General features: G+C 50.8%; 1 protein-coding gene across 1 annotated transcript in view; it reads right to left on the bottom strand.

Moving 5' to 3' along the window:
* Positions 1-1,486: 1,486 nt before the first annotated feature.
* The window catches only part of METTL22 (methyltransferase like 22), a 25,453-nt gene continuing 13,501 nt past the window's right edge, over positions 1,487-13,438 (bottom strand). The window contains exons 4-11 of the mRNA XM_011961377.1: positions 12,921-12,961; positions 12,684-12,828; positions 8,835-8,906; positions 6,839-6,892; positions 5,825-5,905; positions 5,466-5,568; positions 2,961-3,129; positions 1,487-1,601 (exon numbers count right to left, since the gene is read on the bottom strand). Coding sequence (XP_011816767.1) covers positions 1,566-1,601; positions 2,961-3,129; positions 5,466-5,568; positions 5,825-5,905; positions 6,839-6,892; positions 8,835-8,906; positions 12,684-12,828; positions 12,921-12,961 — 701 coding nt within the window. The 3' untranslated portion in view covers positions 1,487-1,565. The remainder of the gene's footprint in view (positions 1,602-2,960; positions 3,130-5,465; positions 5,569-5,824; positions 5,906-6,838; positions 6,893-8,834; positions 8,907-12,683; positions 12,829-12,920; positions 12,962-13,438) is intronic.

The following is a 13,438-nucleotide window of genomic DNA, read 5'->3' as shown; positions in this document are numbered from 1 at the left end:
TTTGCCAGACCATACACCAGGGATGTAGTGATATTTAAGACAAACAAGGTCCCTGACCTCATGGAGACTTTTTCCTTTTTAGACCTCAGTCTTCTCCGCTGTAAAGTGGGTATCACAAGGCTGTGGACCTCCTAAATTTGTTGGGAAGATGAAACGAAGTTAGACTTGCAAGTGCCTGGCCCCTGGCATCAGGGATTAGCCAGTGCCAGGGGTATGATGGGCCTGGGGATGGAACCTGGGTGCTTGGGGAGAAGCGAGTGTGGGCAGGGACAGTGCATGGAGAAGCCAAGAAACCTGAGCTGCGAGGGAGGCAGAAAGGGGCCATGCCGGGCCCTGGTGCAAAGTGTGCAGCAGTAGCAAGACAGGGGAAGGGGCTGCAGGGAGGGCCAAGGATAGCAGGAAGATGGGACCGAAACTGGAGAGAAGGAGAGACAGTGGGACACAGAAGATGACAGGAAAGGGTAGAGATGGGAGGAGAGAGGCACAGATGGAGAAGATAAAAAAAACCAGACAGACACGCGCACACATGATAAGATGGAGACCAAGGGGCGGAGGGAAAATGAGCCCAGGCTGAAGGGAACACCTCCAAGGAAGATCACTGCACAAACCCCAGTCGGCTGCATGTGACCCCAAAGAGTGGCTCCTAGGTTTATTCCAAACGTACCTGATTTGGGTGAGAAAGAGTTAAAATTAAATACAAAGGCCGCTGCCAGGCCATTCCTGGCGCCAGCTCCTGCCCCTTCCTTCTCAGGGGGCCCTCGCCAGAGGGACGGGGTGGAGCACACCCAACCCTGCAAGGAAATGAGGCTTCTGTGCCGAGCGGAGATACGATGGCAACAGTGGCAACGGGAGTCAACCCATCTGTGAACAGCTGACACAGGGCAGTACAAAAATCCACCTCACAGCCAGGGCTGCAACCCCAAGTGAAGCGCACAGCTGAAATGACTGACCTGGGTGGAACTGAGCTGAGAAGGAACGTGACTTGCCTTGACCCTGGAGCACACATCACAACCATGAGAAACAGGTCGCTAAAGCGGCCCCCAGCCCACACCAACAACCTTCTCTGGCTGCAACCGGGAGGCAGGGACAGACCCCAGAAAACCATCTTGGGTAGTCTAAGGTATATGCAACCATACTTTTAATTTTTTTTTTTTTTTTTTTTTTTTGAGACGGAGTCTCGCTCTGTCGCCCAGGCTGGAGTCCAGTGGCCGGATCTCAGCTCACTGCAAGCTCCGCCTTCCGGGTTTACGCCATTCTCCTGCCTGAGCCTCCCAAGTAGCTGGGACTATAGGCGCCGCCACCTCGCCCGGCTAGTTTTTTGTATTTTTTTTAGTAGAGACGGGGTTTCACCGTGTTAGCCAGGATGGTCTCGATCTCCTGACCTCGTGATCCGCCCGTCTCGGCCTCCCAAAGTGCTGGGATTACAGGCTTGAGCCACCGCGCCCCGCCGCAACCATACTTTTAAAGTGACAAAATCTCAAGCACGTTGCTTTGGTGAGCTTCTGATTTTATTAGAAATATACTCTAAGAACAGTCGAGATGCCGCGCCTTGTGGAGGCGATGGGTCATGTTACTGGTTCTGCGATGATCTTCCAGAGCTCCTGCAGCAAACACAGAAAAGGTTTCTGAAGTGCACATACAAGAGCATCACAATTTCATGAAGGAAAGTGATTTGCCAAGCAGAGTAGTTAAACAACACGCCAGCCATGGAGCAGGCGAGCTGGGGCAGAAGCGGGCGGGCGGCTTCCTCCTTTCTTTGTTGCTCTGGCTTGTTCTGTTTTACTGTGGCAGAGAGGCTGGATGGATGAAGTCCCAGCATTAACGGAAGGGGCATCAGAGGATGTCACACAATCAGAAGAGACCAGAATAGCACTGAGTCGCCACAATCTCTCAATTTTTGGGAAGAGCTTTATATACAGTTTTATTTTAGAGACAGGATCTCACGCTGTTGCCCAGGCTGGAGTACAGTGGCACCATCACAGCTTGCTACAGCCTTGAACTTCTGGGCTCAAGCAATCCTCCCACCTCAGCCTCCAGAGTAGCTGGGACCACAGGTGTGCACCATCATGCGTGGCTAATTTTTTTTTTTTTAATTTTTGTAGAGATCAGGTGTATGTTGCTCAGGCTGGTCTCGAACTCCTAGCCTCAAGCAACCCTCCGACCTTGGCCTCTCAGAGTGCTGGAATTACAGGTGGGAGCCACCACACTTGGCCTTTTTGGGATGTCTTAGGCATCATGTACTGGGTCTGCTGATTTGTAAGAAGTGCGTGTCCTTGGTCATGTGACGCTACTCTTAATGCTTCCCAGAAGTGGCAGAGGAATAAATACAAGATCCTCCTCGCACACAAAACCACACAAATTCCATGCTGCCCTTGCTCAGGACACAAGAGAAAGCGCGAGGGTGGCAGCTTCTCATGACTCCCTCTTCCTCCCTTATTCCTTAGAACTAGGCCCGGGTCTCTGAAGACACAGAGAAAGGGAGGCCACAGCCAAAAGCCAAACAGAACAAAAGAAGTTAATTCTCAATCTTCGGACTCCAGTGAACAGAAAAGCCTCTTCAGTCCGAGAAGCCGGTGCACTTCCACAGTGAAGACGCCACCGGCGGCCACCACGGCGGGGCCCTGCACCAAGGTCTGCTACCCACAAACTTCCCTCCACTGACTTCCTGTTCCCCAAACAACCTCTGCCTCAGTCTTGCCTCCTCTGGAGTCTGAACTGTCCACGGGGGAAAAATGCGCTCTAAAGTAAAAGATAAGGTTCGCCCGAAGGCCCTTCTCCAGACATGGTGGCCGCTCCCCCAACAGGTTCCACTACAGATGGTGCCCGGCACGCAGGCTTCACCCCCTGCAGGACCTAGGGTGGAGCCTGTGCCTGCAGGGCTTACTTCATCTTTTCTTTGCCCCGGAGTCACCCACTTCACAATAAAGCAACCAACGGCCCACTTCGGGGCCTGGACCTACCAGCTGCTGGATGCGCTCGTAAACCAGGAGCTGCGGGAAGGAGGCCTCCACGGGCTCCACCACGAAGCGCAGCTTGCCATCTGCGAGCTGCTCCAGCGCACGCAGGCAGGAGCGGAAGTGATCGTAGGCTTCACATGTGACGTCCAAGTGTCTCAGCGTGAAGTTGAGCCTGCAAACCAGCCAGCCGACACACACACGGCCATCATCACTGGGAAGCGTTTTGTTGTTTCCGCCCATCTTGCTTTCCTGCCCCTCACTGATCTCATATCCCCTGGATGGGCTTTTATGGAGCACCTGTCTCATGCCGAGTGTTTGAGCGCAATTCCTTCCTACATCTGCACGACAGCCTGGGGGTGGAAACGGCTAGCACTTTACAAATGTGGAAACTGAGGCTCAGAAAGCTGAAGTCACGTGCCCACAATGACACCGCTGGAAAGATCAAGACAGTCCCTGCCTCTGAGAAACTAGGGCTGGTGTAAGAGGCAGATGCAGATTAACACTTGAGGACGGCCCTGCAGGACCTGCCCGCACCCAGCACAGACTCTGGTGCCTAGAGGGAACTGCACCCAGCACAGACTGGTGGCTGGAGGGAACTGCACCCAGCACAGACTGGTGGCTGGAGCTGCGTGTAACTATCTGTGAATGAACAAGAGGCAGTGGCAGGGGGCAGTGCAGAGGACTCTGAGAGCGCAGAGGACAGAGAGAAAACTGCTGGGAAGCTGGGGTCTGAGAGATTTCAGAGAGTGAGTGCCTTCAGAAACAGCCCTGCCACTTGCCTTTCAAAAACTCAGTCTACAAGATGGTTTCACTTGAAATTCAAGCTCTTTGCCTTTTTCCCTTTTCTTTCCACATTTTTTTATTTTTTTATTTTTTTGAGACAGAGTCTCGCTCTGTCGCCCAGGCTGGAGTGCAGTGGCCGGATCTCAGCTCACTGCAAGCTCCGCCTCCCGGGTTCACGCCATTCTCCTGCCTCAGCCTCCTGAGTAGCTGGGACTACAGGTGCCCGCCACCTCGCCCGGCTAGTTTTTTTTTTTTGTATTTTTTAGTAGAGACAGGGTTTCACCGTGTTAGCCAGGATGGTCTCAATCTCCTGACCTTGTGATCCACCCGTCTCAGCCTCCCAAAGTGCTGGGACTACAGGCTTGAGCGGCCCCAAATTTTTTTATTAAGAAAAATTCCAGACACGCAAAAGGAGTAAGAACAGTATATGCTGGGCGTGGTGGCTCCTGCCTGTAATCCCAGCACTTTTTGGGAGGCTGAGGTGGGCAGATCACGAGGTCAGGGGTTTGAGACCAGCCTGGCCAACATGGTGAAACCCTGTTTCTACTAAAAATACAAAAATTAGCCAGGTGTGGTGGTGGGCACCTGTAATCCCAGCTACTTGAGAGGCTGAGACAGGAGAATTGCTTGAACCTGGGAGGCGGAGCTTGTGCTGAGCCGAGATTGCACCACCGCGCTCCAGCCTGGACGACAGGGCGAGACTCTGCCTCAAAAAACAAAACAAAACAGTCTAATGAACCCATTACCAGCTTCAGCCACTGTCCACTTTCATCCACTCTGCCACCTGGGCTCTTCCTGGGGCCCCCAACCTCCTCTGTGAAGTTGAAAATGTCAGTGTGTGTCTCAAAAAGATGGAGGCCTTTTCAACTAAAGTTTAACAATCACCCTTTAACGTCAAATATTCAGTATTCAACTTTTCTCAACTGTCCTGATGTTTTTCCTTTACAATTGATGAAACCAGGATCCAAATGAGGTCTGTACACTGCTATTGCTCAGTGTGTGCCTCAAAGCAAGCCTCAGGATTACTGGTATCAGTAACGCTGCAGTCAATGTGCAGGTACATAGAGCTTTGTACACAAGCATGAGCATGAATTTCCAGATGCTGAATTGCAGGGTGAGGAAGTCTGTTCAGTTTGATAGCTTTTGGTGTGGATTCCAAACGATCTTCAGAAAACTGTGGCATATTGTTAAGTATTGCAGGAGAATGTGTGTAGCTATCACAAGGTGGGCACTCAATACGTGGAACTTAACATTTTAGGATATTCAAGTGGAAATGTCTGGGAGAGGCTGTTGGGTGAGGAGCTGTCCGATTCAGCAAGAGAAAGAGACCTGGGGGAACTGAAGAGACAGATCGCACCACAGAGAGAACATTCAGGAAGAGAAGCTCTCGACAGTGTGTGCTGGACAAGCGTTGAGGCTCCAGTACAGTGGACATTCAAGTCCTTGTCTATCTCTAGCTAGATGTGCCCTGGGCAAGGCCCCTGCTGTTTCCCAGCCTTCCCCTCTTCATCGGTAAGGTGGGACCGCAGCGCCTGCACATGGAGCTCGCATGCGGACTCAGTGCAGTAACGTACACAACGGATGAGCACAGGCCTGGCATACAGTAGGTGCTCAATAAGTGGCACCGAGTAACAGTCATGATGACACTGACAAGGACACAATTAGGAGGTGAGAGTTCTGCCTACACTCGGGACGCCAGCATGGTCCCCATGGTGCAAAGCTCACCTCTTCTCCACTGACAGAATGGCCGTGCAGGCATTTTTCAATCTGTGGGCGAGTCGGGAGAGGGTTTTAAACACAGCATCTGTCAAGTCGTCGTCGTAAAACACTGTGGGAAGCAGAAAGGCCCAGCATTAGGGGAAAACATGCAAATATTAGAGAAATCGACTTTTCAGAGCGTTCCGCGCAGAGAGAATGCTTATCACCATGGAAAAGCAGCAGCTCCCAGAATGAAAACTGCAGACGTGGTGGCACGTCCCGGAAAGTCACCTCTAAAACTGAACTCCAGGGGGAGGTGAGGAGAGACTGCATTTGACTTCATGCTGTGACAAAGCACACGTATGGTGAAGGAGAAATTTTCTTACCTTCGGCTGCAAACAGGACGGTAGTGTGATCGTACAAGTCAGAAATTTCCTCTTGTGACCAACTGAAGGGGACCTCAGGATCTAAGAAAGAACAAAAGCATGCTTTGTGCCCACTGCCTTCTCTCCTGGCCACCAACTCTCACTGGGACTGACTGAAAGGCACTTCAGGAGAAGAAACAGGGCTGGGGGTAGCTGGGTACAGTGGGCACCGCCAGGCAGACCAGACTCCCTGCTTCAGGCCCACTGCTGCCCACGTGCAGAGTCACGGTGGAAGAGGTGCCTTTTCTGCTGAGTGTCTGCTCTAGCCAGCGAGTAGCAGGCGGATTTCAGCCTCACCCGCCGCCGTGGTCTGTGGCCCAGTACAGGACGTGATCTGCCCCGTCTGCCTGCTGGGTGGCCCAGGAAAACGGCTTCAGTTTCGCACTCACAGAAAGGGTACAGTACTACTTCCTCCCAGGACTACGGGGAGGGTCGAAAGGCCTACAGTGCGCAAAGTGCTAGGCAGGTGACCGGTACTCAAGGAATGACTTTCCCCATTTGCCATCTGATGGGAAAAAAAAGACATCTTTACACAAAGAAGGAGCAAGCACCCAGGTCTGAAGTAGTCTGTGTAAGAAATACGGGAAACTGTCCTACCCGGGGGCCTTCCTGGCACCACTGTGTGTTGGGAAATGGGCTGTGCCCAAGAGTCTGGCAGACTTGGGTCCATGCCCCTACCCTGCTGTGTACCAGCTGTGCCCACAGGCAGTCTGCACTCACAATTCAGGGATTATCACGCTATCACACAGGGAAACCACAACTTGAAGAACAAAATGAGCATGTGCCCAGCAGGCAGCAGGCGCTTGGAGAATGACCGCTGATGCTCATCGGCCAATGCAGAGAACCTGCCATGCGTGGGTGGGACAGTGGCAGTAGCTGGGGCTACAGCTCCATCAAGGCTACTGTACCCTGGCACTGAGGTATTACAAAGGAATCACTGAATCATACTGGGGGACGTCCGAGAGAAACACACACCTGTGCAGAGGTTGTCCTTCAGCCAGTCCAGTTCTTTGACCTTAACTACACCACCTGTAAAAACAAACAAAAAGAGAACCTTCCAAACTCTAATCAGGAAAAAAAGATAAACTTTTCCACTATATACCAAGATCCATCTATCCACCCACCCACCCTTCCCCTCACCCATCCATCTTCCTGCCCTTCCATCTTTACAGCCAGCCAGCCATCCATCCATCCATCCATCCACTCACCTGCCCATCTTCCAGCCCTTCCTTCTATCTATCCATCCATCCACCCACCCACCCATCTTCCTTCCCTCCCTCTCCCATCCATCTTCTCATACCCACCCACCCATCTTCCTTCCCTCCCTCTCCCATCCATCTTCTCATCCTTCCTTCTATCCATCCATCCATCCACCCGCCCACCCACCTGCCCATCTTCCGGCTCTTCCATCTATCCAGCCACCCATCCACCCACCCATCTTCCTTCCATCTATCCAGCCACCCATCCACCCACCCATCTTCCTTCCCTCCCTCCCTCTCCCATCCATCCATCCTCTCATCTACCCATCTATCCATCCTTCTACCCTCCCACCCATCCACCCACCCATCCTTGTTATCCTCCTTCCCTCCTTCTCATCCATCATCCACCCTCTGTCCCTTCCCTCCATTCATCCGTCCATTCTTCCAGCATTTTTTGAGTGCTAAGTGTCAGGGACCGTGCCAGACATAGGGAAAATAAAGATTTAAGAGTCATGCTCCCCATCCTTGCAGACCAGCCCCCCTAGAGGAGACTGCCAGGTTAACCGACAATGGCAAGACTGTGTGGCTCAGTGACATCAGAAGGATGAGGCAAACGCACAGGAGGAGAGAGGAACTCATGTCAGATGGCGGTTATCAGGGAAGGGCTTCCACCAGCAAGCTCCCTCTTTCCTCCCAGCTCTGCTGACTGCCTACTGTACCCTGAACACTCAACAAATACTGTGACAGTGGAGAGCAAATGCAGACAGGGTACCTGCACCCACAGAGCTTGAAGTCCGGGGGGGAATGGAAAACACCAATAACTAGTCACACAAGCAGATGGTAAAATGCAATCGTGCAAGGTGTTCCTGGAGTCTGTTGGGGGCTCTGGCCTCAAATCTGGAGGTCTGGAGCCCGGAGCGTGATGAGGACTTGCCGGGAGGAGGGAGGGCAGAGCACTCAGGCGGAGGGAAAAGCAAGGGCAAAGGACTCGAGGGAAAGTGATTTGAAAATGAGGACGGCTGGGCTGGCGGGGTGGGGGCTGCAGACAGGCAGGGGCCAGATCCCCCAGAAGATGAGACAAGCAACAGGGGGCCTGAAGCCTGGGGGGCTGTACCAGAGGAGGAAAGGCTGCACCAACAGGCAGCCCCGTTAGGACATAATTGTGTCACCCATCACATACACTCATCCCTGCAGGCTGTGTAGCGAGCAGACGACCAGGCAGATGGGGGTAGGGCCCATCCAGGCAGAGGGACTGGCCTGTGAGTGAGTGAGTCCTGGCATGCTGGATGCAGGGCTGGAAAGGAGACTGTCAGGAGGAGGCAGAGAGAGCAGCCCAGGGCTGGCCAGGGAGGCCTGGCCATTCAAGGAGCTGAGACTTCACCCCTCAGGTGATGATGCCCCGGAAGGTTTTCAGCAGCAGGTGAAGGGGACAGGCTTGCATCTGAGAAAGGGCACTCTGGATGTTTCATGAGGACAGCCTGGACTGGTCAACTAAGGAGCTGGGGAGACCAGCTCAGGGGCCGCGGCCAGTGTCCGGGACAGAAAGAGCTGGAGTGGGATGAGGTGGTGGATCTGGGAATGAGGAGGTGACCCAAGGAGCGTCCTCAATGCTCTGAAGCTCTGTGGTGCCCATAAGATGCCTGCTTCCTTTACTCACCTGTTGCAACGGACACAGGCGGAGCCCTGCCTCCCAATGTCATGGTCTTGGGTGTCTGTCCTACCTGCTAAACAGAGAAACCTCCCTCTCTGGCAGAAGACCCTCTGGGCCTCACCTCCAGCGGCAGCCAGGTGGCTGTTGAGGGCAATGTTTCGCTGGCACATGGCCAAGAGATCTGCACCGACATCTGGAAGGACAGAGGGCAAGCCATAAAGCGCCGGCCGTTACAATGCTTTTATCTCCATGTTTTTGCCTAGAGAGAGCTGTTATTAGCAGCACAACTGTACAAATTAGAGAAACGTTTCTCCTATGTGTCTTACTGCCAAAATTAAATACGCTTACCTTAAGGCTCTTTTCATTGTCTTGTTCCCTAAATAAGAGATTCTCATGCTGATGGGGAGAGACAGTGTGCATTCCAGAGGGAAGGAGTATGAGGTCCTAACATCACCCGAGCATATGCACCACGTACGCACTTCCTTAGTCCATCCTTTTCATGTTTATAACCATCCAGGAGCCGGGATCATGAATCCCATTGCACGGATTAAGTGACTTGAACAACGTCACGTAGTTAGTGAGAGCAAGAGTTGGGATTTGAATCCAGATTTTTCTAACTCCAAATTTAGGCTTCTTCTTTGACACCCTAGGAAAACTGACTGGACCAGGTTTCCGGTCAGAAGGGTGTTTTCTGATGATCCATGAGAACACAGAACAGTTGCAAACAGGCTGAACCCACTCTCTTGAGCGCGAATCACTTTGCTCCACCCAGATCTTCCTCCTAGACTCCTGCTACTCTGACAAGTGGGATTTCTCATCATTTCAAGAACTGACTTGTGGTACAGTGAATCCTCACTGGGGGTAGTAGTGCTTTACCAAAAATAAATTTCTGATTAGAAGAAAGCGCGTGTAGAAAGTACAGGATGTCTTGTTAATGACATTTGCTTGGTCCCCTGTGGGCGTGGACTCCCCCATCAACTGCACACTCGCCGGGACTGGCGTCTGCACCCCAGGGGTCACACAGAGCCACGTACGGGAGGAGCTCCCTGCTCGCAGAAGGGAGGGATCTACCCTGTCTCCTGGGCCAAGAGAATACTGATATGTGCCTGACAGCACATGATGGGCTTAGCCTTTTTTGTGTTTTTTGTTTTTTTTTTTTTAAACAGAGTTTTGCACTTGTTGCCCAAGCTGAAGTACTGTGGTGCAACCTTGGCTCACTGCAACCTCCACCTCCTGGGTTTAAGCAATTCTCCGGCCTCAGCCTCCCAAGTAGCTGGGATTACAGGCTCATGCCACCATGCCTGGCTGATTTTTTTTTTCTTTCTGTATTTTTAATACAGACGGGGGTTTCACCATGTTGGCCAAGCTGGTCTCAAACTCCTGACCTCAGGTGATCCACCTGCCTCGGCCTCTCAAAGTGCTGGGATTACAGGCATTAGCCACCACGCCTGGCCAGGCTCAGCAGTTTTTAAACTTTTACGATAGTTTCTGTCAAAAGCTTTTAACCCATAAGAAAGGTAAGAGAGAAGGAGCTCTGTGTGAGTGGGAAAGGAGCCCTGGTGCCCTCAGTGCGTTCTCCCCAGCATTCCTCGGCCAGTTCCTGGGAGCTCTGCTCCATGCAACACAATCTGAAACCCCACCATGTGACAAGGGCGTTGCCCTGTGAGCCAGCAGGTCCACGGGCCTCGGGTCTCATCAGCAGCTGTGGGTGACCTTGGGCCAGCCTCAGTCTGCTCATTTGGACAACAAAGATAGGAACCCTGGGCTCTGCCCAGCATCACTGTGAAGTTACAGCCAGACACTGATGCATCTGAAAGGACTTTTCCAACTGGAACGTGGCATCTAAATGCAAGCTTTCTTCCCCATGCTGGTAAATCTCTCTCAGAGATAAGACTTCTTTATATCCTGCTATTAGGCACCAGGCACAAAGCAAAGCTCTTGGATGGCTTGACTCTGAGAAGCGCTCACTGATAATTTACATGACATTGTCAAGAAGCAGCCAATAGCATGGCTGCACTGTGGACTCCTAACCAGTGGTTAACTCAGCATATTTGAAAACTGTGGCTCAGGAATTGGTGATCTCTAGCTTCTTCCTTCCTATCTCAGAAACAACAGCATGTGCCAGGAAACGTTCACTAGGAAGCAATGAGGTGTAAACCACATCAGCTAATACTGCTTTCTGTCCAGCAGATATTAAAGATTTAAAATATAACAACAATGCTCACTTGATGAGATCACTACTCTCTTGTAAACTGGTGTACTAGCTCTAAAGAAAGCACTTTGGCACGTCAGGAGTTTGGTTAACTTCACTGGCCGGTTTTGATCACTGTACTATGGTTGTGTGTGACATCACCTTTGAGGAGCCGGAGGAAGGGCACATGGCACTTGCTGAGTTATTTTAACAACTCCTTTATGAATCTGAAATTATTTCAAAATTAAATACTAAAAAAGAAATTAGTTGGCAATGTTCACCAAAAGTTTAAGAATAGTCTCACCCACTTCTAGGAACCCAGTGACAGGTTATTAGACAACGATACACAAAGATGTTCATTGCAATGTAACTAACACCGCCCACTTCTAGGAACCTAGGTGACAGATTATTAGACAATATACAAAGATGTTCATCACATCTTTGACAAATACAAAAAAACCAAACAAAACAAAAATCCCCATAGGAATGGGCAAAATGCTCAGCAGCAGGAGAAGGGTTATAAAAAAGATGAAGTATTACCTGGTCATTAAAAGTCACATATAATTTTGTTTGTTTGTTTTTGAGATGGAGTCTCACTCTGTTGCCCAGGCTAGAGTGCAGTGGCACAATCTCAGCTCATTGCAACCTCTGCCTCCCAGGTTCAAGCCTCCCGAGTATCTGGGATTACAGGCACCCGCCACCACCACGCCTGGTTGATTTTTGTATTTTTAGTACAGACAGGGTTTCACCATGTTGGCCTGGCTGTTCTCAAACTCCTGACCGCAGGTGATCTGCCTGCCTCAGTCTCCCAAAGTGCTGGGATTATAGACGTAAGCCACCATACCTGGCCTATGTAATAATTTTTTAATGGCATGAGAAAATGCTCTTAAAATGTTCTCACTTATGAGTGGGAGCTAAACAATGGGTAAACATGGACATACTGCGTGGAATCACAGACACTGGGGACTCCAGAAGGTGACAGGGTGGGAGGGGTTGGGGATTAAAACTTCCCTATTGGGTACAATGTTCGCTATTTGAGTGGTGGGTCCACTAAAAGCTCAGATGTCATCGCTGTGTAATACAGAAATTTGCATTTGTACCCCCTAAATATATACAAATTTAAAAAAGAAAATGCTCTTAAAAAATGTTTTTCAACATTTTCAGCAGAATACTGTGCTGCTGCAGCTTGATTTCAGCTATCATTTGGAGGAGATTCTTACAACAAAAGCTCCCTGTGGGCAGTGCCTAGTCAGCTCCACTCACTGCAGGGCCTCCTGCATCGAAAAATGAGTGGCACACGGCAGGTGCCCCATAAGTTGCATATTGTTGATTCAATCTAGGGATTGTAAAATGATGAGTAATTGTTATTTGCTGTTTTAAAAATCTCCTACAAAGAATGGGCAAGGCTTCTATAACTAGGAACAAAATAACAAACTTGTTTTCAAAGCCTTCTAAAAGGGTACATTCCTCCTGTTTTTGGAGATATTTGCTCTTTCTCAGGGGTGGGGAGAGAGGTACCAGCAGAGGCACTAGGCACCTCCTGAAGGTGCCACTAGCCTGATAGCCACTGGGTGATGCTGCTGCCACGGAGTTGGTATTGCAGGGTCATTCTGATGTCACTGAGAAAAAAGGGAGAGTGGAGAGGGCCAGGGGACCAGGATGGCAAAGTCAACAGCAGCTAACATCCAATTCCAGTGCCTCTGCCTCTTTTTCTATACACTCAGTGCATGCTTTGTGAGGGTACCTACTTCCCTGCAGCCCGAGATGTCACCTCATTACCTGTACAATAAACGGTCCGTGCCACAGTGGCTGCAATGATGCTAGCAAGCCCCGTGCCGGCCCCGAGCTCCAGCGCCGTGCATCCCCGGAAGAGGTCCTGTCGGAACAGGATGTAGTCCGCCAGGAGCAGGGCGCCCCGCCATACCTGGAGGGAAGACGACAAGACAAGGAGCGACAAACAGCGTGAGGCTCTGTAGAGACCGTCAGGATTACGGGAAGCGGACAGGACCTACCCACCTGCTTGCCAACATCCTCCAGGGGCGTGGCCATGGTGTGCTCTGGATGGGACAGAAACCAAGAGAAATGCCCACTGTGAAATGGGGATGGACAGAAAACCACAAGACAGGACTGCGCGGCAAACGCCAGCATGGTCAGATGTGCGCCAGAGGTTGGAATCAGGGGTTCTAGAGAGCAGCAGAAACACAGGCTGTGCGACTCGTTGAGAGGCGACTTGTGAGCACCACTCAGAGGCCAAGAGCTTTTTGGAATGGGGCTCACACTCTTTCACGTAACTGGGTATCTCTGCCCTTCAGCCCAAGGCTAGGGAGGGTCACAATTAGGTTTTCACCCAGTTTAATCACACACACACATGCAGTGCGCTACTTTTTTAATGACCAATAATTGCAAATTTACAATCATAATATATTTATTTATATGCTACTAATAATCACAACTCATTCAAAAGTATTTTCTTATACTGAGAAACATACTTAACTTCATTTTTTTCTTAGAAATATACTTCTACATTAGAAGTT

The sequence above is a fragment of the Colobus angolensis genome, unplaced genomic scaffold (assembly GCF_000951035.1).
Source record: "Colobus angolensis palliatus isolate OR3802 unplaced genomic scaffold, Cang.pa_1.0 Scaffold55, whole genome shotgun sequence".
Classification (NCBI taxonomy): Eukaryota; Metazoa; Chordata; class Mammalia; order Primates; family Cercopithecidae; genus Colobus; species Colobus angolensis.
The sequence above is the reverse complement of the archived record's forward strand: the minus strand, read 5'-3'. Positions and strand labels throughout refer to the sequence as shown.